This window comes from Leucopleurus acutus (assembly GCF_964270905.1).
Source record: "Leucopleurus acutus genome assembly, chromosome: 11".
Classification (NCBI taxonomy): Eukaryota; Metazoa; Chordata; class Mammalia; order Artiodactyla; family Delphinidae; genus Leucopleurus; species Leucopleurus acutus.
This window is the reverse complement of record NC_139152.1, coordinates 45,465,208-45,487,534: the sequence shown is the minus strand read 5'-3', so window position 1 is coordinate 45,487,534 and position 22,327 is coordinate 45,465,208. Positions and strand designations below refer to the sequence as shown.

The window sequence follows — 22,327 nt, the reverse complement described above, 5'->3', positions numbered from 1 at the left end:
TTTACAATCTGATGAAAGCTTAAAGACACTTATTGTTAACTAATAAAAATGGCTAAGCAATGATATCACAAATCTGTGATCCATTATTATATCCATTAGAATGACTGGATTAGTAAAAGAAACAAGTGGAAGTTGGGTGGATTATACTGGAGCTCAATCTCTCTCAGCATAGAGAACAGCTGATGGATAAACAATTGTTATCCACAATGGATGAGTCCAGCAGATTCTTATGGGCTGCATAACGTTATTTTTATCTTTGGAAAGGGAAGTTAAAAATAAGGCAAAACTACAGAATAGAAACACGTAGAAGCATTTTAACTTTTTTCTCATTCATCTACCTTGTACTAAATCTCCAATGAGACACTGAATCTTGCTAATTTAATTTTCTTTTTGCTAATTTAATTTTTAAACTGAAAAGAGAATCATAGATACCTAACCTCTTCTGATTCTGGGTTTCCCAGCTTCTATCATGAGCTGGAGTGTGAAAGTGACAGGGACCGGCAGGAAATGCCAAAGAACAGAGTTTTTAGGTATTGAGGTCCAGTGTGTGACAAGGGGACAAGGTTTGAGAAGCCAGTACAAATGGACAAATATTTGCAGAGATTACATCTCTTACTGATAATAGGGGAAAGCCAATATCTACTTTCTTCACCCGACAGAGGAGTAGGCAGAACAGGATCGAGGAGCTACCAAATCTATCAAAGCCGTATTACTTCTTAATCACCAGACTTTGTGGTAATTTGGGGCTCCCTATTAAATGGGTGGAAATCAGGCAGAGAAAGACCTGAAGATGGAGAAGGCCAAGAGGGAACAATTGGGTTGCATTTCCTGTTTCTCAGTCCTTCAGCTAAAAAGAACAGAAGTTTGGAGGTGATAGATGAGGTTCTTCTCCCTGAGTCCTGGGCTCCTTTTGGACCACAGTCCTTACGGAAACGGTTTGTATGTTTCTGGTTTCTCCCGTCTCCAGTGCACTCTGCTCCGGACATGCGTGGTCTCAGACTCATCATGGTACCAGCTGAGCTACTTCTTTGCTGCTTCCTGCTGCACGCTGTGGATGCCATTCCATATGGAAACCAGACAAACGTCTTGGTGCATCTTCACTCATCCTTGGGATCCTGGCTACCTTCCTCAGCCCCATTGTCTTGCCGGGCCCTGCTCCCCAAATCCCTGCCTGGCTTCACCCACATGGCCCTTCTCCCCAAGTTCCTGGTAGGCCTGCCCCTGATGATTGCCTTGGAGAAAGCTGGCTGTCAAGCTGATGTACGGGTCCTGCAGCTTCAGCTCTACCGCCAGGGGAGTGTAAAGGCGACACAGATCCTCATCAGACATCTTCAAGAGCTCGAGAAAAGCAGAAGCACAGGGACGGGAGTGTCAGTGGATGCCCTGGCCTCTGCTCTGCAGCTGTTGGCCAGGGAGCACCCAGACCCAGAGAGGGCCCGACGATCCCTCTCCATCAAGGACTGTGAGCAGGAGCAGGAGCAGAGTGTGCACAATGTAGTCCAGCTGTTGCCAGGAGTGGGAACCTTCTACAACCTGGGCACAGCATTGTATTATGCTGTTCAGAACTGCTCGGACAAGGCCAAGGAACGAGGCCGAGACGGGGTCATAGATCTGGGTTATGAACTTCTGATGGCCATGGCTGGATTGTCAGGGGGGCCCACGGGAGTAATGATCAGTACTTCACTTAAACCTATAGTGAAGGCTGGGGTTCAGCGGGTGATCCAGTATTATAATGAGAGAGAGGTGAACAGCCCTCCACCAGAGACCAGCAAGGAGGTCTTGGGGGGCACCTCAAATTGAGTCACCTGGAAGAAACAACTACCATGGCCCCTTTGGTATCAGTAGTAAGTTCAGTTCCTTACTGGCAGTGGACCTTACTCTATGACTATGGCTTAGATCCTAGGGATGGGAATACTACTGAGATATAAAAGAAGGTGGTATGGAATTCCTTGGCTGTCCGGTGGTTAGGACTCCACTCTTTCACTGCCCAAGGGGCCAGGTTCAATCCCTGGTCGGGGAACTAAGATCCCCGTAAGCTGCCCAGCAATCAATCAATTATAAAAGAAGGTGGTGGGACTTCCCTGGCGGCCCAGTGGTTAAGAATCCACACTTCCACTGCAGGGGGTGCGGGTTTGATCCCTGGTGGGGAAACTAAGATCCTGCATGCCAGCGCAGTGCAGCCAAAAAAAAAAAAAAAAAAAAGGTGGTAAACATGATGACTAGATCTAATATTCTGACAAGTTGTACGTGTGTGTTCAAAATCCAAATCTCTGATTTTTTTTTATCAAGGAGGAAGGCAGTACTGTAAAACGTAGAAATTTTAAAGTTTGTGGTTTGGAATCAGAGGATTTGGCTTTGAATCCAGGCTCCACTTGTTAGAGCTTCAGCGACCATTGACTAGTACCTTCTTTCTCCAAACTCAGTTTTTTAAATTTCTAAAGAATAGTGATATGCAATGGGTTTCGTGGAAATTAAAAACGGTACGGTGTCCTAATGCTTAGCACGGTACCAACAATAAATAGGCTTTTGTGGGTTTTGTTGTTATTACTTAAGCCCTCCCCTTCCTGTCCCAATATGTCGAAATTCCGTCTCGCTTGTTAGCTCAGCGCCTCCAAGGTCCTGAGCCAGTCTCGGTTCCGCTGCGTGTGTGCGGGTTCTCGGAAATCAGCTGTTTCAGTCCTGAGCTCTTCTGTTCATTGGATTCCTCCCTCCGCAGATACGGGGCAGGGCTTACTTGAGCTTTCCTACCAATCGCTGCAGTTAGAGGTGTGGTTTCAGCTCCGCTTGTCCCGCCTCGCGGAGAAGGAGGAGTTGTGGTGGCGCCAATGAACTCACAGCCTGGAGAAGAGGTTGGCTGAATGGCAGCCAGTGTCGGGGCGCCTCTATGGGAATGGCGAGTTCCGGGGTTCAGCCGCTCACTCAAGCCTGTGGCAAGGGGGTGGGTTCGAGAGGCGGGCCGAAGCCGAGGGCGGCGCGGGAGGCCCTGGTGCCAGAGCTCTCTCTGGGAACCGGAAGCCTGGACCACAGCTACTGGAGGGAGCGGGGGCTGAGACTCTAACCAGGTACCGGCCCTGAGAAGGTACGTGGGGGTGTGGGTGGAGGCGGGGGTTTCTCTCTGAGAGGGCAGGCAGGCCCTGGGGGGTACGCCCCGCAGGGTTCAGACTCTGTCCCCAGGTTGAAACAGGAGCTGTCGCCTCCTTCATCCTCCTGTCCAACCTAGGTCCCCAACCGTAACGCACCCCGCCCTCCAGAAACGCCCCTGCAACTTCCAAGACCCGAAACCTGGCATTGTTGCATTGGTTCAGTGTCTTGGCCAACGCTTTTACCTTCCGGTCTGTTATTTTTGATTCTTACCAAAAAAAAGAAAGAAAAAACTAGAGTTCTTTTCAGATAAGCTTATTGAGCACAAAATACGCGCCTAAAAGAGTGTTGGATAACTGGAGAAAAAAGGAGTTTACAGCCCTTAACCTCCGTGCTTGCAATCTATTTAAGAAGGCCAGGTTTTTTGGTTTTGTTTTTCGTATTTAAACCTCAGGGTTTACTTGCCGCCTTGCTTTATTAATACCAGCCAATTAGTTCCTTAGGAGCTGGGGCCTCGTCGTTTGTTTTTTAGTGTAAAAAGTCAAGCACTACTAAAGGGTTAAAGTGAAAAGTAGGAGCCCCTGCCCAATTCTTTCCTTCCCTTGTTCCTACTTCCCAGAGGTAGAAAGGCAGCTCATGATTATTTGTACTGGTGGAAAAGAATCTTTCCCACCCCAAGCATTTGATTTGTAATAAAATCATGTGACCTTTTTTTAGACCACAGACGTGGGTGTTAATTCTTTTTTGTTAGGTTCAGGCTGCAAGATGTTTTGATTTCCTAAACAGACAGATGGCAGTGGGCGGGGAAAGGTAGGGAGAAGGGCTCCTCCCAGCCGGCTTGGTGGCAGGCAAGAACAAGTTTTGAGTGAATTTTCTCATGAACTTAATAATCCACATGAGGAATCAGAGATTGACAGAAGTCATAAAAGTGTCACAATCTTAGGGATTCAGTGACCCCTTACACAGTATTTAAATATCTTAAACATCTTCTAGAGAATGGAGCTCCTCCTTCCAACATGGAGAGCAGTTTATCTCCAAGGAGGTTCAGCCTCTGATAAAGCTTTGGGGCCAGCCGGGATAATGCTGAAATAAATACTTAAGACTGAGACTTCCCTGGTGGTCTAGTGGTTAAGACTCCACGCTTCCACTGCAGTGGGTTCAATCCCTGGTGGGGGAACTAAAATCCTGCATGCCATGCGGTGTGGCCAAAAATAAATAAATAATTTAAAAAACCCTTTTTTTAAACACTTAAGACTGACCTTTAAATGCTCCAGCATAAGTGAATACAAACACGAACAAATAAATTTAAAATAAATTCATTGGGGGAGATAGATGACATGAGATTGCGGAAGTGTCATACATGTTTGTTGAAGCTGGATGATGGGTACATGGATGATCCTTGTACTATTCACTCTACTTTGTTGTGTGTTTGAAAATTACCATTGAAACAAAAAGGCCTACATATTGGAGCTCTTAAATAGTACTCCCTGGAAGAATATACGCCAAACTGATAATATTGGTTACTTCTGGAGAGGAGGAAAAGGGACCAAGATTGGGAGTGGAGTCAATCTAGACTTTACTTTTTTTCTGTATTTTTTCTTACCTGTATAATTAAACATTTCTTAAAATTTGTAATAATAAACAATCACGAGACTGTGGATGGTTTAGTCCAGCAAAATTTCCAATTGGGAACATGCATCCTTTAGGCTCAGACCCCAAATGGCGCAGTGGGAGATGCTGCAGAATCTTGACAGCCCATTTCAGGATCAGCTGCACCAGCTCTATTCAAATAGCCTCCTGCCGGTGGACATTCGACAGAACTTGTCTGTCTGGATTGAAGATCAGAACTGGTGAGGCCTTCAGGAAGTTGGGGGGATGAGGAAAATGATTTCTTTCTTCTGAGCCCCCAGGATCCTGGAGACACCAAGGGCAGGAAGGGGTTGGAAGGCCTCAAGATGGTAGCAACCCTGCAGAGATACTAATCCTTGTCCTTCCTGGTCCCTAGGCAGGAAGCTGCACTGGGCAATGATGAGGCCAAGGCTAATATGCTGTTCTTCCACTTCTTGGACCAACTGAACTATGAGTGTAGCCGCTGCAGCCAGGACCCTGAGTGTTTGTTGCTACAGCACAACTTGCGAAAATTCTATCGGGACATTCAGGTACTTGGAGGAGCCAGGAATAACAAAGTAGGAATGGCAGCTGAGTGTAGAGGAGTACGTTTTAGGGTATGGAACATAGAACAGGACCTGGAGGTTCAAAGGACAGGGGAAGATCTGGGGAAAATGGGACAGAGTCTGAACTCGGGAGATCACTGGCAGAGAGAAGGACATAGTCTAGATGACCTGTTTGGAAAGAGGCTAGGGTTTGGGGGACCAGTGGTGAAAAGGGGTAGGGCCTGGGACCCTGAAGAAGGGGAGAATACTGAGGTCACTGGTGGGGAGGGCCTGAGGTGGTAGTTCATTGATGGTAGTTAAGTTAAATCAGTCCTTTCTCTTTTCCTACTGCAGGCCTTTCCCCAGGGTGCTACCCAATTGGCTGAGATGATCTTTAATCTCCTTCTGGAAGAAAAAAGAATTCTGACCCAGGCTCAGAGGGCTCAGTCGGTGAGAACAATTTGGTGGTGATGTTGAAAGCTCCTGGAGTAGAGAGGGATCCTGCAAAGGACTCAGCAAATTTGCCTCAGAACAAGATCCCTCCACATCCTGTGGTTTCATTTCAGGCCTGGATTTCAGGGATGAAAGGTCAGAGTTGAAATGTGCTCAGAACCTCTTATTTCAGGAGCAAGGAGAAGAACGAGCCCTTGCAACACCTGGGGAGAGCCAGCAGCATGAGATTGAATCCCGGATCCTGGAATTAAAGGCTATGATGGAGGTTGGTAGATGTGGCAAGAGCCAGGGTGGGCAGGACTCAGCCTGCCTCCTCTCACAGAAGCAGCCTCATCAGGGTCTCATCTCCTCTGCAGAAGCTGGTGAAATCCATCAGCCAACTGAAAGACCAGCAGGATGTCTTCTGCTTCCGATATAAGATCCAGACCTCAGGTAGAAAGCACATTGAGGGGTGGGAGAAAGATGCCTACTGGGAGGCCAAGGGTAGAATAGAGCAGAAGGGGAAAGCCCCAGTAAGCAGTAATCACCTTCGGCTGCATCTTGCTGGTTACAGTCCTGCTGCCATTGCAAAGCTGGAGGTGCCAGAGTATGTTGTAGAGGTCAGGCTGGAGGTGTAGCTGAGGGACAGCTAGTGAATGTTGGAGGGGATGCTTGGGAAACTGCCTTAGCAGATTGAGTGGGCTTCTGGTTCTAGCAAGACCATTCAGAATTTGCATGAGGGCCCAGAGGTGCCTGTGCTTTGGTTGGTTCCCCTTCTTCTCCCTTCAGAACTCCCCACTCCTGACTCTGGCTGAGGTCTGGGCTGGGAAGGAGAAGGGGAGGAGCCCTAGGTCTGAGCATTTGTCTCACTCCTGCTCCTGCTGTCCAGCAAGGACACCCTCTTTGGACCCCCATCAGACCAGACAGCAGGACATTCTGCAGGAAACGCTCAATGAACTGGACAGAAGGAGAAAGGTGGGTGGCAGAGGACAGAGGGAGTGGGCAGCAGGGAACTGGGGAAAATGAGGCATCGGGAGCCCGGGCCTCCTAGCCTTGGCTTCTTTGTCTCTTCATCCCTGGTTGAATGGTGGAGGGTGATGGTGAGAGGCTCTCAGCACTCACTTTATGTCTTTCATAGGAGGTGCTAGATGCCTCCAAAGCACTGCTAGGCCGATTAACTACCCTAATTGAGCTACTGCTGCCCAAGTTGGAGGAGTGGAAAGTTCAGCAGCAGAAAGCCTGCATTGGAGGTCCCCCGGATGGAGGGTTGGAGCAGTTGGAGAAGTGGTGAGAGGCACCTCCCCACCCTCGTGCTCACCTGGCCCTAGTCCTACCTACCCCCTGTGCTTTGTAGGTTCTAATGCCCTGTATATGACAAGAGATATTGCCCTCCTTAATCTCTGCTCCCCAGAATGATCCCAGCTCCCTTGTCTGACTGCAGCTATGCTCTGCTCTTCATTCTCACCACTCAGGGAGCCCAGAGCCCAGTCTTTGCTTTGGGGAAAGTAATGAATTGATCCACAATCCGATTTCTCCTTCCTGCTTAATCACCCGAGAAATATCGTTTTACCTTTTTTTCAGTGCAGTGAATATAATGCCAAAAAAAAAAATTACCAGTTACCTTAATATCCAGATGTAGCTACTATAATATTATTAAACAAAAATTGAATCATACTGTTCATACTGTTTTGAGATCTGTGGGTTTGTTTGTTTTTTTTAACTTAGCAGTATATCATATTTACCCATGCCCATGATACTTTTATTTTTTGCATCTTTTGGCCATGCCACACAGCATATAGGATGTGGGATCGTTCCCCAACTAGGGATCAAACCCGCCCCCCCTACAGTGGAAGGGTGGAGTCTTAACCACTGGACCATCATGGAAGTCCCTACGCATGATACTTTTTTTTTTTCTTTTTTTGGCTGTATTGGGTCTTCGTTGCTGTGTGCGGGCTTTCTCTAGTTGTGGTGAATGGAGGCTACTCTTCATTGCGGTGCACAGGCTTCTCATTGCGGTGGCTTCTCTTGTTGCGGAGCACAGGCTCTAGGCGCGCGGGCTTCAGTAGTTGTGGCACGTGGGCTCAGTAGTTGTGGCTCTTGGGCTCTAGAGCGCAGGCTCAGTAGTTGTGGCGCACAGGCTTGGTTGCTCCGCAGCATGTGGGATCTTCCCAGACCAGGGCTTGAACCTGTGTCCCCTGCATTGGCAGGCGGATTCTTAACCACTGCACCACCAGGGAAGCCCTAAACAAATTTCTTTATTTGTTTTCCAGTAAACTCCTTATTTTATATTAATTTTATTGTGATGTAGAAAAAAATAACTAATGTGTCCTTCAACATATTTGAAAAATACCTATTATTTAGATATTTTGTCATGAGAAAATTTATTATAATTTAAACTATTAAAAATATACCATGGGGGGGCACCCGTGGAATGAACTGGGAGACTGAGATTGACATATATACACTATTGATACTATGTATAAAATAGATAACTAATGAGAACCTACTGTATAGAACAGGGAACTCTACTCAGTGCTCTGTGGTGACCTAAATGGAAAGGAAATCCAAAAAAGAGGGAATATATGTATACATATAGCTGATTCACTTTGCTGTACAGCAGAAAGTAACACAACATTGTAAAGCAACTATTCTCCAATAAAATTTAATATAAAAAAATAAAAATATACCACTCTTCAGATAAATTGAAAACAGTTATATAGGGCTTAGGGTACAGGATAAGTATTTACATTACAGTTGCACATGTATTCATCATTTTGTACAGGGGTTGGCAAATTATGGCCTGTGAGTGATTTCTTGCTATTTTAAACAGTGCTACAGTAAATAACCTCATAGCTCCATCTTTATTTACATCTCCAGTTATTTCTGTAATGTAAGTTATCAGAAGTGATATTCCTGGGTTAAAGTATATATTGGATTGGCCAAAAAGTTCGCTCGGTTAGTGAATGCATTGTTCGATAAAATTCTTGGTGAAAATGAAAAATGTGTTTTTTGTTTTTACTTAAAACTGAATGAACTTTTTGGCCAACCCAATACCTTTTCTTGGTGGTGGTGCTGTTACTGTGTTGTTCTTTTGTTTCATTGTTTTTAATACAAAGAGCTGTATTTCTTTTTCTGATTGTAAATATAAAATATACTAATTGGAAAAATTTCAGAAAACTTAAAAGAGAAAAAAAGTAAAAATTACCCATGTGCATAATCTGATCATTCAGAGGTAACCACTGTTAATGCTTTTCAAAAAAAATTTTTTGATATGGACCATTTTTAAAGTCTTTATTGAATTTGTTACAATATTGCTTCTGTTTTGTTTTGGTTTTTTGGCTGTGAGGCATGTGGGATCTTAGCTCCCCAACCAGGGATCGAACCCACACCCCCTGCATTGGAAGGTGAAGTCTTAACCATTGGACCACCAGGGAAGTCCCCTGTTAATGCTTTTGAATACATTTTTCCAGATTTTCCTGGTGCATATTCACAAATATACATCTATTTTAAACAGAACTCAGATTATATCATATATATACTGTCTTGTAATTTTTATAATTTAATGTTTTTGAAAATTTTTTCTTGTCAAAAATTTGTGTCTATATCATTTTTAATGGTTGCATAGTATTCCATGATGTCAATATGCCATAATTTACATACCCAATACCAATTGTTTCTAATTTTTCTATTACAGAAAACAAAGCTATGAACTATGAACATCTGTCTTTGTCCATTTGTTTGTCTGATTATTTCCTTAGGATATATCTTAGAAATGGAATACTGCAAAATATATATACATTTTTTGAAGCTTTTTATTTTTTATATATTTTTTGGCCACACCACGCAGCATGTGGGATTTTAGTTCCCCGACTAGGGATTGAACCCGCGCCCCTTGCATTGGAAGTGTGGAGTCTTAACCACTGGACCACCAGGGAAGTACCCTGAAGCTTTTTAAAAAAATAGTTCCAAACTGCTATCCCAATCTGTTTGCTCTTATGTAGTGGATAATTGTCTTCCTGTTACCATATTGCCTATTATTATTATTTCTTATTATATAGACAGTAAAACACATACAACTTCATCCCTTACTAGTTTTATGACCTTGAGCAAGTCACTTTAATCTTTCTGTGCCTCAGCTTTACCATCTGTAAAATAGGGATAATAATAGTACCTACCTCATAGGGTTGTTGTAAGAATTAACCCTATGCATGAAGATGTGTGAAGCACTTAGAATAAAAAGTACATATCAGGGCTTCCCTGGTGGCGCAGTGGTTGAGCGTCCGCCTGCCGCCTGCCGATGCAGGGGACACGGGTTCGTGCCCCGGTCTGGGAGGATCCCACATGCCGCGGAGCGGCTGGGCCCGTGAGCCATGGCCGCTGACCCTGCGTGTCCGGAACCTGTGCTCCGCAACGGGAGAGGCCACAACAGTGAGAGGCCCGGGTATTGCAAAAAAAAAAAAAAAAGTACATATCAAGCATCATGTGAAAGTTAGCTTTATTATGTTAATAAATCTTTTATCAATTTTATATGTGAAAGCGGCTTTGATATTCATTCCTTAGGTTATGAACAAAGTTGAAAAATCTTTCACATGCTTCCTGGATTCTTTTTTGTCCCAATCAGTTTCTGACTTTCCACATAGTTAAAGGGGAGCTCTTGGAGCCTGTTTGGGGATTCCAGGAAACTGATGGCTTCTTTCTCCCTTGGATTCTGTCACCCAGGTTCACAGCTGGAGCAAAGCTGTTGTTTCATCTGCGGCAGCTGCTGGAAGAGCTAAAGGGATTGAGTCACATGGTCACCTATCAGGGGGACCCTCTGATCGAAGGGGTGGATCTGCGGAAGGCCCAGGTCACAGAGCTGCTACTTCGCCTGCTCCACAGGTCTAGAGGCCAGGGAGGGACCTCGAGGGAGGCCAGAGGGAAGGGACAAGGGGAGCCATTCTTACAGATACTGACCTCTATATATTCTCTCCACATCTCCCCAGAGCCTTTGTAGTAGAAACCCAGCCCTGCATGCCCCAAACTCCCCATCGACCCCTCATCCTCAAGACTGGGAGCAAGTTCACCGTCCGAACAAGGTTGGCATTTCAGAACTCATTCCTACTTCCTTTTACCAGCCCTGGCACTGATGCTTTCTGGTTTTACAAATCTTCCCACTCTTGGCTGTTTCTTCTCTCTTTTCCCCTCAATCTCCTTACCTCTTCTAATCTCTTCCCTTGTTTTTTTCAAACATCTGGTCTATCCAGGAGATTGAAGTTGACCACTTTCCCCCATCTCCTTCCCTCCCTTGCAGGCTGCTGGTGAGACTCCAGGAAGGCAATGAGTCACTGACTGCAGAAGTCTCCATTGACAGGTAAGTTGGGGCAGGTGAAGGGTGGGACCAAGGGGTGGCCAGGAAGTGGGGTGGTGGGGTGGAGGAGGCACCTACTCTTCACAACAGGGCCCTGGGGCTGTGTTCTTTTCCCTTCCATCCCTACCTCATAGAAATAGCTCATCTCTTTTGTTGAGTGCTTACTACGTGACATGTAGCTTGTCAAGTACCCAATTTAAAGTTGTCACAGGGGGCTTCCCTGGTGGCGCAGTGGTTGAGAGTCCGCCTGCCGATGTAGGGGACACGGGTTCGTGCCCCGGTCCGGGAAGATCCCACATGCCACGGAGCGGCTGGGCCCATGAGCCGTGGCCGCTGAGCCTGCGCGTCCGGAGCCTGTGCTCCGCAACGGGAGAGGCCACAACAGTGAGAGGCCCGCGTACTGCAAAAAAATAATAATAATAATAAAAATAAATAAATAAAATAAAATTGTCACAGGAACCCCATGAGTTAGGTATTATCAAGGCACTATTCAAATGAGGAGACAAGTTCAGATAATTTATGTCTCTAGTGCAAGGCCACATAGCTGGTGAGCTGCAGATTTGGGTTTGAACCCGGGTCTGTCTGATTCCACAGACCAAATTCCTAACTTCTACACTATTTTGCTTCCCAGTGATTTTTTTTTTTTCTTTACAGAAATCCTCCTGAATCACAAGGGTAGGTGCCTGACAAGGACACTGCAAACTTTTGTGCACTGCATGACCTGTACCATCACATGTGGCAGCCCTGATGGGGACACAAACAAGGAGGAGGTTGATTTGGGTGGTGTATGGACAGAGGGAGAAGGGGAGGTCTGAAATGAAGTGGAACTTTTGTTATTTTCCTGCTGAGTTTTTAGAATAACTCTGCTCCTGACCTGCATATATCTTCTCCCTCCTTGGAATAGCTTCCGGAAGTTCAACATTCTGACCTCAAACCAGAAAACTTTGACTCCTGAGAAAGGGCAGAGTCAGGGCTTAATTTGGGACTTCGGCTACCTGGTAAGAAGGGATGGTATCTTAAGGTTGTAGTCCGATCGAACAAGCTGGAGGAAGTTCCCAGGCCTTGGGAAGTCCTGAGGGCAAAGCAGGGGTTCCAGGGACGCTGGGGTCCTTGCTCTGGCCTTCTCTCTCCCTCCCCTCAATTCACAGACACTGATGGAGCAGCGTTCAGGTAGTTCAGGAAAGGGCAGCAATAAGGTGAGGCCTGGACAGGGGGTTGGGGGGCAGGAGGAACTTACCAAAAGGCACGCTGATCACTGTGTCTTCTGCTGTCCCAGGGGCTGCTAGCCGTGACAGAGGAACTGCACATTATCAGCTTCACAGTCAGATACACCTACCAGGGTCTGAAGCAGGAACTGAAAGTGAGTGAAAATGGAGTGCGTTTGGGGGAAGACCTAAGGAGGGGTTAAGCAGAAGCCTCTCAGGGTGGAATATTGTCTGCCCTTGACAGATGTCTACAGCTGGAAACATCACATCCCTCTTCTGTGTTTTCTGTCTCCTCCCCAGACAGACACCCTTCCTGTGGTGATTATTTCTAACATGAACCAACTCTCAGTCGCCTGGGCCTCGGTTCTCTGGTTCAATCTGCTCAGCTCAGACCCCCAGGTAGGCGGTGGGGGCCAACAGGTGAAGGGTGGCAAGGAGGGGCGTGGAAGCTTGGTGTGAGGGCACTACTTCTGAGCCACCCGGTCCCTTCCTACCTCTGCAGAATCAGCAGTTCTTCTCCAGCCCCGCCAAGGCCCCCTGGGACTTGCTGGGCCCTGCTCTCAGTTGGCAGTTCTCCTCCTACGTTGGCCGAGGCCTCAACTCAGACCAGCTTGGCATGCTGCGGGACAAGCTGTTTGGTACAGACCTTCTATTCTCTCAGCGTTTCCCCAGCCTTTGTCTGCCCGCACCCTCCATCCTTTCTGTCCCAGGACCCTTGGCCCTGCCTTCTGTCATCTGAACTATCTGTCTGCCCACAGGGCAGAACTCCAAGACTGAGGGTGACTTGTTGTCCTGGGTCAATTTCATTAAGGTAACTCTCTGCATCCTGTGCAGCTAGACCTTGGCCCCCATCCAATTACTAGTCCTTCCCCACACCCAGGGCAGTTCCACATCTCTTCCTGCCTTTCCATTCCTCCTTCAGCGAGAGAGCCCCCCTGGCAAGCTACCATTCTGGACATGGCTCGACAAAATTCTGGACCTGGTACATGACCACCTGAAGGATCTCTGGAACGATGGGTAAGGCCTTGGTCAGCCTCCCTCTCTTCCCTGCCGCCTTTCTCTGCTTGAGAGTGGACTCTGTGCGCCCTCATGTGGCAAATAGGGGGAGAGAGCAGAACCTGGTGCCAGGTCATACCCCCTCACGTTTGCAGTAATAGTCTCCTAGCCCGTATTTGTCTAGCATCCACTGTGTTCCAGAGCCTGCGGGGTGCTTTTTATGAATTCTCTTACGTAATCCTTATAACCTTGCTGGGTGATGGGTGTTGCCACCCTCAAGGGAGGAAATGAGAGCTCAGAGAGGTTAAAGGACTTACACCAGGGGCAGAGCTGAGATTCAAACCGAGGCCTGTCTGACCTCACGCCTATGCTCTTTCCACCACACTGCCTGCCCATTTGTGTAGCACTTCGCCTTTTACAAGGTGCTTTTCATCTGTGTGACCTTACCGCAGCTTCACACCTCTTCCAACCCTGGGAAGTGGATATTGTCAGTAAAGTGAAATGACTTGGCCAACATGGAACAGTTTGTAACAAGGTGGCAGAGCCAGGGCCCAGACCTGGCAGTCTGTCCCTCTACAAGGGGAGCAGGAGGCAGGAGGGCCTCACAGCTGCTCTCTGTGCTGCAGACACATCATGGGCTTTGTAAGCCGGAGCCAGGAGCGCCGGCTGCTGAAGAAGACCATCTCTGGCACCTTTCTGCTGCGCTTCAGTGAAACATTGGAAGGGGGCATTACCTGCTCCTGGGTGGAACACCAAGATGATGGTCAGCTGCCCTGCCCTCCTGTTTCCACAGCCTCTCTTGCTGCCCCTCTGCCTGCCCTTGGCTTCCCTGGCTCTGTCCTGAATCCCTCAGCAGACTTGTTGTTGGGCAGCCAGGGTGGGGAGCTCCCAGGCCCAGCCTCTTCCCTCAAGCCTGCCTGTTCCTGTATCCACTCTCCAGATAAGGTGCTCATCTACTCTGTGCAGCCCTTCACCAAGGAGGTGCTGCAGTCACTCCCGCTGGCCAAAATCATCAGCCAGTACCAGCTGCTCACTGAGGAGAACATACCTGAGAACCCACTGTGCTTCCTCTACCCACGAATCCCCCGGGATGAGGCTTTTGGGCGCTACTCCCAGGAGAAAGGTGAGAAGCATTGATATACTTCACTGGTAGAGTGCAAGGATCCACAGGCATCCACACATCCAACTCTCTCCTTTCAGCGTGGGAAAACTGACACCCAAAGAAGTTAAGGGCTTTGTCTGTGGGACACTGCTAGTTAGTAGGGAGACATGACTGTCAGGACCACCTGCACTAGGGGACCCTGGGGCTATGTGTCCAATCTCCTGACCTCCCCTGCCTCCTGTGTCTGTCCCCCATAGTTAATCTCCAGGAACGGAAGAAATACCTGAAACATAAGCTCATTGTGGTCTCTAACAGGTGAGATGTGAACTCTTTGCCCATCTTCCCTAACTCTTTTTGGCTGATATAGTGACCCAAACCTGCCCAATTCCGGTCTCTCCAGCCTTCTTTCCTACTGACTCACACTCCCCAGCCTTCTAGGTTTGTTTCCTGCTCTTTTAGTCTCTCTCCTCTCTGTTTTCCTGCTGCCATCCTTAGGTTGTCTCCACAGGGGTTCCCTGATAATAATAGTCATAATCATTGATGTTAATGGACATCTACTTAATGCCAAGCATGGTACTAGATTTTTTTAGAACATTTTTAAAATTTAATCCTTATGAGAACCCATTTGAGCCAGTAATGAATGATAACAGCCACATTTAATGAAAGTTTATTATGTTCCAGGCACTGGGCTAAATGCTTTGTGTTCATTTTCTCATTTATTGAATCTTCATAATTGTCCTATGAGGCAGAAGATACTGTTATTACTGTTTTCAGCTGAGGAACCTGAGGTTTAGCGTGGTGAAGTGGCATGCCTAAGATACATGGCTAATCAATGATCCAGGTCTGTCAAATTCCAAAGCCCTGCTTTTAACATCTTACTGCCTCTCAGGTATTATGAGGTATTGTTGTTCCCTTTTTACAGATGATAAATCTGAGGTCAGAGAGGTTAGGTCACTTTGCCTAAGGTCACCCAACTCATAAATGATAGGATTTAAACCTCTGGTTAACCTTAAGCCCTCTGCTCTATTGCCTTTTAGACTAGAGAGATAGCCTCTGCTTTCTCTACCATTCCCCACTTTACCTAAACGACTGAGCCCTGCTCCTTTGTCTGTATTGGGGTATCCAGACAGGTGGATGAGCTGCAACAACTGCCGGAGCTTAAGCTGGAGCCAGAACTGGAGTCATTCGAGCTGGATCTGGGGCTGGCACCAGGGCCAGAGCCAGGGCCGGGCCTGGACTTAGAGCCACTGCTGGAGGCAGGGCTGGATTTGGGGCCAGCACTGGAGTCCACTCTGGAGCCCACTCTGGAGCCCGTGCTGGAGTCCACTCTGGAGCCCGTGCTGGAGTCCACTCTGGAGCCTGTGCTGGAGTCCACTCTGGAGCCCACACTGGAGTCCACTCTGGAGCCCGTGCTGGAGCCCACACTAGGCGAGGTGTCACAGAGAGTCCCAGTGCCAGACCTGGGACCAGGACTGAAGCTGGAGCCTAGTCCAGAGCCTATTTCACAGCCACTGCCAGAGCCGGATTTGCCCCATGATCTGAGGCACTTGAACACTGAGGACATGGAAAGTAAGTGATGAGATGGGGCTAGGGAAGAGGGGACACATTCCCGTTCCCAACTCCCCTCCCTCACCCACTACAGAAAAAGACAGTTCTGAGCTCCTCATTGGAGAAAGGCTTATATCCCTGTGATTCCTTTTATTAGGAAATACACACACGCCTCCCCCGCCCCACCTAAGTGACCCCCTCAGGCCCTGTCTAGGCCTCTGCTGCCATCCTCTCTCACTTTCCCTGCTGCTTTGGGAACTCCTTGCCTAAGATCAGGGCCTGACTTCTTTCTCTGGACTATCTAGTCTTCAGAAACAGCATGAAGATTGAAGAAATCATGCCAAATGGTGACCCACTGTTGGCTGGCCAGAACACCGTGGATGAAGCTTACGTCTTCCCTCGCAACCATTTCTACACAGATGGGCCCTTGATTCCTTCTGACTACTAGAAACTACATTTTCTCTGTTCTTTCCATATATTTTGCCCCTCCTACCTCTCACATCATGATGTTGCTCTCCAAGGATGGGAAATCAGGCATGTGCTCCTTCTAAACTGGGTTAACCGTGGGATTTGGAGTGAGAGGGAGAAGCATAATACGGGTAAGGAACAGTCACCAATGAATCAGAACAGATGTTACCCATAGCTCCAGCTAGGAGCCTGGAGGCTGCCTGCTGTGCTGGGAGGTATAGGAATTTGAGAGCAGGCCAGAACAGTTAGGAGGTACTTGGAGGGCTCAGGGCAGTGGCTTCTTTCCAATATGGAAGGCTTTCAACATTTTAGTAGCTGATAAGACTAACCTAGTGCCTACTTCATCTTCCTGGAGTGCCCTTTCTGCTCAAAACAGCTCTGACTTCTGATCCTGCAGTGATTCAGAACTCCTGTCTTTGGCCAAATACACTCTTGGCCAGGAAAGCAGGGAAGGAAGCCCTGGGTCAGGGAGCAAGAGAGGGCCACACTTAGGACCCCCACTTCCTAATCACAGTCCCTTGTAATCTCATTCAGCTTGCTTAGCCATGTAGGGATTAAGGCCAAAAAGATCACGGTTACTCTATATACCAAGGGGTCATGAGGAAAGATCCCTCTCCACCGTAGCCCTGCAGAGTAGAAGGATGCATTTTGTAGTCCTTTGGCCCTGTTTTTCCATTCTGTTTCTTTTTACTAACAAGCCTAGAAATTAGACTTAGATATCCACATAAATAAGTCTTTATTGAAAAAAGTGCATAATTCAGTATAAATATAATAAATAATCCTCCTCCCCAAACTGCTGCCACGACGATAAATAATCCCAAAATTTCCCTTCCCATGTAATAAATATTCAACCTGTTCTAGGTCAGCATCATAAGTCAGTTTTGGTAATTTTTCAACAGAGCAAGTCCTGTTCATATTAATGGACTGATTAACTTGTTGGCTCACAGGTGTCTAGGCTGATAAATTCATCTTAGCATCGCTGAGCCGTGGAGGTCTGGGTGCCATCCTTAAGCTGCTGGCTTAGGGGCTCAGAGTTGCTGCTCCATGGGCAAAGACCCTGGCAGCTGCAGCCACAAAGGCCTGGAGGCTGCGAAGGATCTTGAGGCGGAGAAGGAGGCGCTGCCACGGCTGGCTGGGACTGGGGCTTGGAGTCTGCTCAGTCCCCCAGTGGTGGCCCTCGGGCTGAAAGGACACAGGACACAATCAGAGAGGACTCTAGATCCTTCACTCCCCCGCCAGGCCCTGTCTCTGACACCTGCAAGCCCCACTTCTCCAGGCCCCTAGTTCATACCTGCAAGAGTTCCCTGAGGCCCAGTAGGGAGGCATGAAGCTGGCCCACAGGGCCATCGGGGAGTAGCGAAGGCTCCCCTGTGAAAATATCTGAGCCCAGCAGCTTCTCGTAAAAAACCAAGCCTTGGTGGATCCTTTGCAAGCAGGACTGGGGAGAAAAGAAAGCAGTGAAAGAAAACAGATACAGGGACTTCCCTGGTGGTCCAGTGGTTAAGACTCCGTGCTTCCACTGTAGGGGGCATGGGTTTGATCCCGGGTTGGGGAACTAAGATCCCGCATGTCACTCAGCGCAGCCAAAAAGAACACCAGAAACAAAAAAGAGAGGGAGAGGAAGAAAGAAAAAGAAAAAAGGAAGGAAGGAAAGAAAGAGAAAAAAAGGAGGGGAAAGCAAAGAGTGAGAAGAAGGAAGGAAGGAAAGAAAAGAGAAAGGAAAAGAAAAAAGATACTTTCTAATTACTTCACCAAAGACCCATCTGATATTTGCCATTCTTAGAAACGGCTGTGATATGAATGTTTGTGTCCCCAGAAAATTCATATTTTGATATCCTGATCCCCGTGTGACTGTATTAGGAAGTGGGACCCTTGGGGGGTTATTAGGTCATGAGGATGGAGCCCTCAAGAATGGGATTATTGCTCTTATAAAGGAGACCCACAGAACTCCCTAATCACTTCCACAATGTGAGGAGACAAGAAGTCTGCAACCTGAAGAGGGCCCTCACTCAGCCATGCTGGCACCTTAATCTCGGACTTGCAGCCTCCAGAACTGTGAGGAAATAAATGTCTGTGGTGGGCTTCCTTGGTGACACAGTGGTTAAGAATCCACCTGCCAATAGCAGGGGACACGGGTTCAAGCCCTGGTCCAGGAAGATCCCACGTGCCGCGGAGCAGCTAAGCCCGTGTGCCACGACTACTGAAGCCCACGCACCTAGAGCCCATACTCCGCAGCAAGAGAAGCCACTGCAATAGAGCCCACACACTGCAACGAAGAGTAGCCCCCGCTCACCGCAACTAGAGAAAGCCCACACGCAGCCACAAAGACCCAACGCAGCCAAAAATAAATAAAAAATTTAAAAATAAATTTATTTTTTAAAATAAAACATAAATGTCTGTTGTTTATAAACCACTGAGTCTATGGTTTGTTGTTATAGCAGGCTGAATGGACAAGGACAGATACAACTTTTACTAATTCACCATGGTGTCCAGCTCTGTCCCCAGTCCCCTCTTCCTTGCAGCCCAGCCTCATCTTAGTACCTGACTGTTGTCCCTGAGTCCTTGTGGATCACAGCCATCCTCACACTGGATATGGGGGACATGATTTGTAGTCTCATCATCTTCTTCTCTTGGTAGATCCTGGAATGGAGGAGAGGTGGGAAGAGTAAAGAAAGAAGTACTTTCAAACCCCACCTGGATCCTCAGGCTGTGACTCTCCCTGGAACCCCACTCCCCTGTCCTCTCTTACCCTCTGATGGCTTTCAACCCTCCAGTTTCCACCCTAGGCCACAGAGTCTTCCACTGCAGCCTTGGAGGGCTTGGATAGGCTCCTGTTTGGTCCCAGAGGCTGCCACTCACCACATGTCCCATTGGTTGATGTGCACTCCAGGCCAGCATGCAGAGCTGCTGTGAGAGCTGCTGGCCCCGAACCCAAGCAGGGCTGCTGCCCTGAGGCGCAGCCCGGCCCCGAGCAATCCAGGGCAGCAGCAGCAGCAGCACAGCTCTGCTCCCCAGCATCTCGTTGCCTGCTTCTCAGATCTGGCTGGCTCTGTGCCTTGCAGTCCCTGTGGAATCTCTGTCCACTTCCCCTTGCTCTGAGCCTGATTCTCTTTGTTCTGTGCGTCTCTGGTTTGGTTCCCTCTGTCGTTCACCAAGTTTCTGAGCTGCTTTCTGTAGATTTTCTCCCCTTGTCTCTGAGTCTCTTTTTAAGCTCCCTGCATTGTAAGACCCGCCCTTTATACTAGCAGGTGACTCACAGCAGGTGGGATTCCCCTCCCTGCATCATCTCCCTGCGTGGGGAGCCCAGGTAAGTAGCCTCAGTTCCAGGGGAAATGAGTCGTGTGGTTGCCGTGACTGGAGGCCTGGGATGGGACTTAACGTGTCATGCTCTCCAGGAATCAAAGAGGCTGTAGAAGGGGGTGGGGTGGGAGTAACGAATATTTAAATGAATCTAGTCTCAAGTTCCTTCCTGCTTAACCTTTCCCTCATCTTTTTGCCTCTCTAAGCTATATCTTCCCTCCCTTCAAACCTAATTTCCTCACCCCTGCCTGCCTGAGTAAAAATCAAAACAGAAGCATTCCTTTATCTCCCAATAGGATGGCAAGCTCAGTTTGGAATGAAGTTTGGGTCCCACCTGATGCCCTCAATCGAAGAATAAGGGGGCTTCTTAGTCTCTGTTGAGAACGGTGTTATTTTCACTGGGAGACAATGGACATGAAGGCACTTTGTGAACTGGGAAACCACATAAGTTCGGTATAAGGTATTATTGCTCCCTCACTTCAGGCCTCACTCTGGAGGCTAGGAGGGCTGTTGGAAGGAAAGAGCTGTTGCTAAGAACCATCTGATTCCTCAACCTTAGTGGCCTAAGTTTCTTGGGCTCTGTGGGATTCAGGTGATTTGGGGGTGGGGGACACCAGTGTAAGCAAGGGCTAGAAATCCAACTGAGATATTCCAGCACCCAGCCCTTCACCGTGGCTAGAAAGTCCAGGGTTCTGGGTAGTTGAAGGTGCACAGTGTCAATGACCCTGGCTGGTCCTTCAGCCTGTTGCATCCATGGGTAAAATCCGCTGACACTGATTTCATCACCATCCCTGATGCAACATTCAGTGGAACGGCTGAGACTGTGAAGTTGGGCGTGGGAGTGGAAGGTGGTCCAAATCTGGGACTGCCCCAACCCCACTGGAGGGTCCCAGGACAATCTGGACGTCAGAATGAGGCCATGGATGACCACACAGATGGCTCCCAAAGGCTTTCCAAGAGGTTGACCCTTTTTCTCTGAGAAACACCCTCGATAGAGGTCTCCCTTCTCATAGGACTATTCAAAACTGCCCAATGAAACCTCTGATTCGAATATGACTCTGCGGTAAATCCACCCTTTGGATAAAACATTTGCAGCATCAGAGAGGTTACCTCAGTTTGAGTGAGAAATGGTTTGCCTCTCGTTACACTGGTGAATACAAATGAAATAAGGAAATTGGGGGTGGGGGTGGGGGTAGGGGAGCTCACCTCACTTTTGTATAATGTCTCCCATGCTTTTCCTGCCTCTGGTTCCCATTCTGGGAGCCCTATAGGATAGGAGATGGAAGGTGAAAAGCAGGAGGAGGAAGTGGAACGCTGGGGGATGGGATGAGAGGGACAAGGGTGAGTTGGAGGCATGGGGCTTTGTTTCACTTCCTGGTGCTTCGGGAGTTGGGTAGGAAGCAAGGTTGGTGGGGCGATTGTGGGACTGTTGTGTGACAGGAACTACTTCCAGGACTAGGTCTGACCTGGAGCTGCAAGGAGACCTTGACGTCAGCAGGACCTCAACCGTTAATGCAAATTATACTGACAAACAGGCCTTTCCAGTTGGATGCCCAGACGCCAAATCCAGTTGAAGTTTCCCGAGGTGGTTAGTAATGATGGCTTATATCCAACTCTCACTTTACGCCAAGTACTTAGTTTAAGCACTTTTCATATATTAACCCATTTAATTCTCACAACAACACAATTAGATAGGTACTATCGTTATCACCATATTACAGATGAGGAAACTGAGGTGCAGAGATAAGTAATTTGCCTAAGATCACTATTAAGTGGCCAGAATTACAGTGCAGACTCCAGATCCTGCATTCTCAGTCATTCCATTATATTGGACACTGAGGCAACACTAAGCATCTTAATAAAGTAGCTCATTTAGCCCAGGGATATCTGGCATCTCAGGCCCTTTAATTCTCACTGTTGAGCCTTTCTTAGAGACCTCAATATAGAAATTTCTCAAGGGTAGGTACTGTCTCTGTCTCTCAGCACCCATCTTTTTACAAGATTTTAAATCTAGGGACCTCTGAAGTCAGACCAGTTTGAGAGACCCTCTGAGTTAAGGTGTTTTTCTCTCCATCAGTGACCTCTGACAAGTCTAGAACCCCTCTGAGTCCTGGAAAACTAAATTCTTGGGTTCTTTTATGAAGGTCTATTTACCAGTCTTTATTGAGAGAGAGAAATGCTTTAAAACTGTATCCTCTATGAGGAATTCCTTCCACCAGAGGCCCTCTATGTGGCCTTTAGAAACTGAGCTAAAATACCCCACAGACATCTAACAACCTGGATCTATTCCAAAGCAGTTCAAGCTCAGAGTTGGACCCCAAGAATCCCTAAGTGCTGACGCTAAATCTGTAAGAGTTTGGGGAAGGCAAATGTCTCAATTTGCTATGCCCTGTCCCTCTGAGGAATAATGTCCAGCTCCACGAGCTAGGGGAATTTGATAGCTGAGGAGTCCTGTTCCCTGGAAATATTACCGGCGCCTCTGGGGAAGAAACAATCACAGATGGGAGTTTCAGACGGTTGCCTTTAGAATCATAGAAGATACAGCTACTTGGGCCGTGTTAGGAGGCTGCCTCCCGCTTCCTTTTTTCTCTCCCATGCCTGGAAATGATAGGAAATGCCAGCGAGTTTCGGGGGTTACAGGGTCGGAGGTGGCGGAGTGCTCACAAGAGCACCACGGGAAGAGGGGGTGGACTGG

General features: G+C 47.8%; 3 protein-coding genes across 5 annotated transcripts; 2 read left to right on the top strand and 1 right to left on the bottom strand.

Annotated features, from left to right (window-relative positions):
• Nucleotides 1-603: 603 nt before the first annotated feature.
• APOF (apolipoprotein F) lies at nt 604-2,519 on the top strand. The gene is given in 3 exon segments (XM_082851009.1): nt 604-735; nt 968-1,791; nt 1,797-2,519. Coding segments are annotated over 2 exon segments (939 nt in total). The 5' UTR covers nt 604-735; nt 968-984; the 3' UTR covers nt 1,929-2,519.
• A 310-nt stretch (nt 2,520-2,829) lies between these two features.
• STAT2 (signal transducer and activator of transcription 2) lies at nt 2,830-17,335 on the top strand. Of its 3 annotated transcripts, none has more exons than XM_082851008.1 (24): nt 2,830-3,062; nt 4,788-4,931; nt 5,087-5,240; nt 5,589-5,684; nt 5,860-5,952; nt 6,044-6,119; nt 6,556-6,641; nt 6,805-6,953; nt 10,386-10,544; nt 10,649-10,741; nt 10,957-11,016; nt 11,668-11,688; nt 11,918-12,011; nt 12,162-12,209; nt 12,290-12,373; nt 12,519-12,617; nt 12,721-12,856; nt 12,977-13,029; nt 13,141-13,235; nt 13,841-13,977; nt 14,155-14,337; nt 14,574-14,631; nt 15,443-15,885; nt 16,170-17,335. In XM_082851008.1, exons 2-24 carry the CDS (start codon nt 4,801-4,803, stop codon nt 16,310-16,312), a joined length of 2,691 nt encoding a protein of 896 aa, XP_082707134.1. In that variant the 5' UTR covers nt 2,830-3,062; nt 4,788-4,800; the 3' UTR covers nt 16,313-17,335. The 3 variants fall into 3 exon arrangements, with proteins under 3 accessions (XP_082707134.1, XP_082707133.1, XP_082707132.1); XM_082851006.1 differs by having other exon boundaries at nt 2,951-3,079; XM_082851007.1 differs by lacking the exon at nt 4,788-4,931 and having other exon boundaries at nt 2,950-3,079.
• A 17-nt stretch (nt 17,336-17,352) lies between these two features.
• IL23A (interleukin 23 subunit alpha) lies at nt 17,353-19,350 on the bottom strand (the record flags this gene model as incomplete). The annotated part of the gene is made up of 4 exons (XM_082851010.1): nt 17,353-17,514; nt 17,624-17,770; nt 18,874-18,972; nt 19,192-19,350. The coding sequence occupies 4 exons, from the start codon at nt 19,348-19,350 to the stop codon at nt 17,353-17,355; spliced, it is 567 nt and encodes a 188-aa protein (XP_082707136.1).
• Nucleotides 19,351-22,327: the final 2,977 nt, after the last annotated feature.

What these genes read in the sequence shown, in the direction of transcription:
- STAT2 (XM_082851008.1), top strand. Translation starts at nt 4,801, where the DNA reads ATGGCGCAGTGGGAGATGCTGCAGAATCTTGACAGCCCATTTCAGGAT. An exon ending in GCAGAAGTCTCCATTGACAG is followed by an intron (nt 11,017 to 11,667) that starts GTAAGTTGGGGC and finishes TTTTCTTTACAG; the next exon opens with AAATCCTCCTGAATCACAAG. An exon ending in GCTGCGGGACAAGCTGTTTG is followed by an intron (nt 12,857 to 12,976) that starts GTACAGACCTTC and finishes GTCTGCCCACAG; the next exon opens with GGCAGAACTCCAAGACTGAG.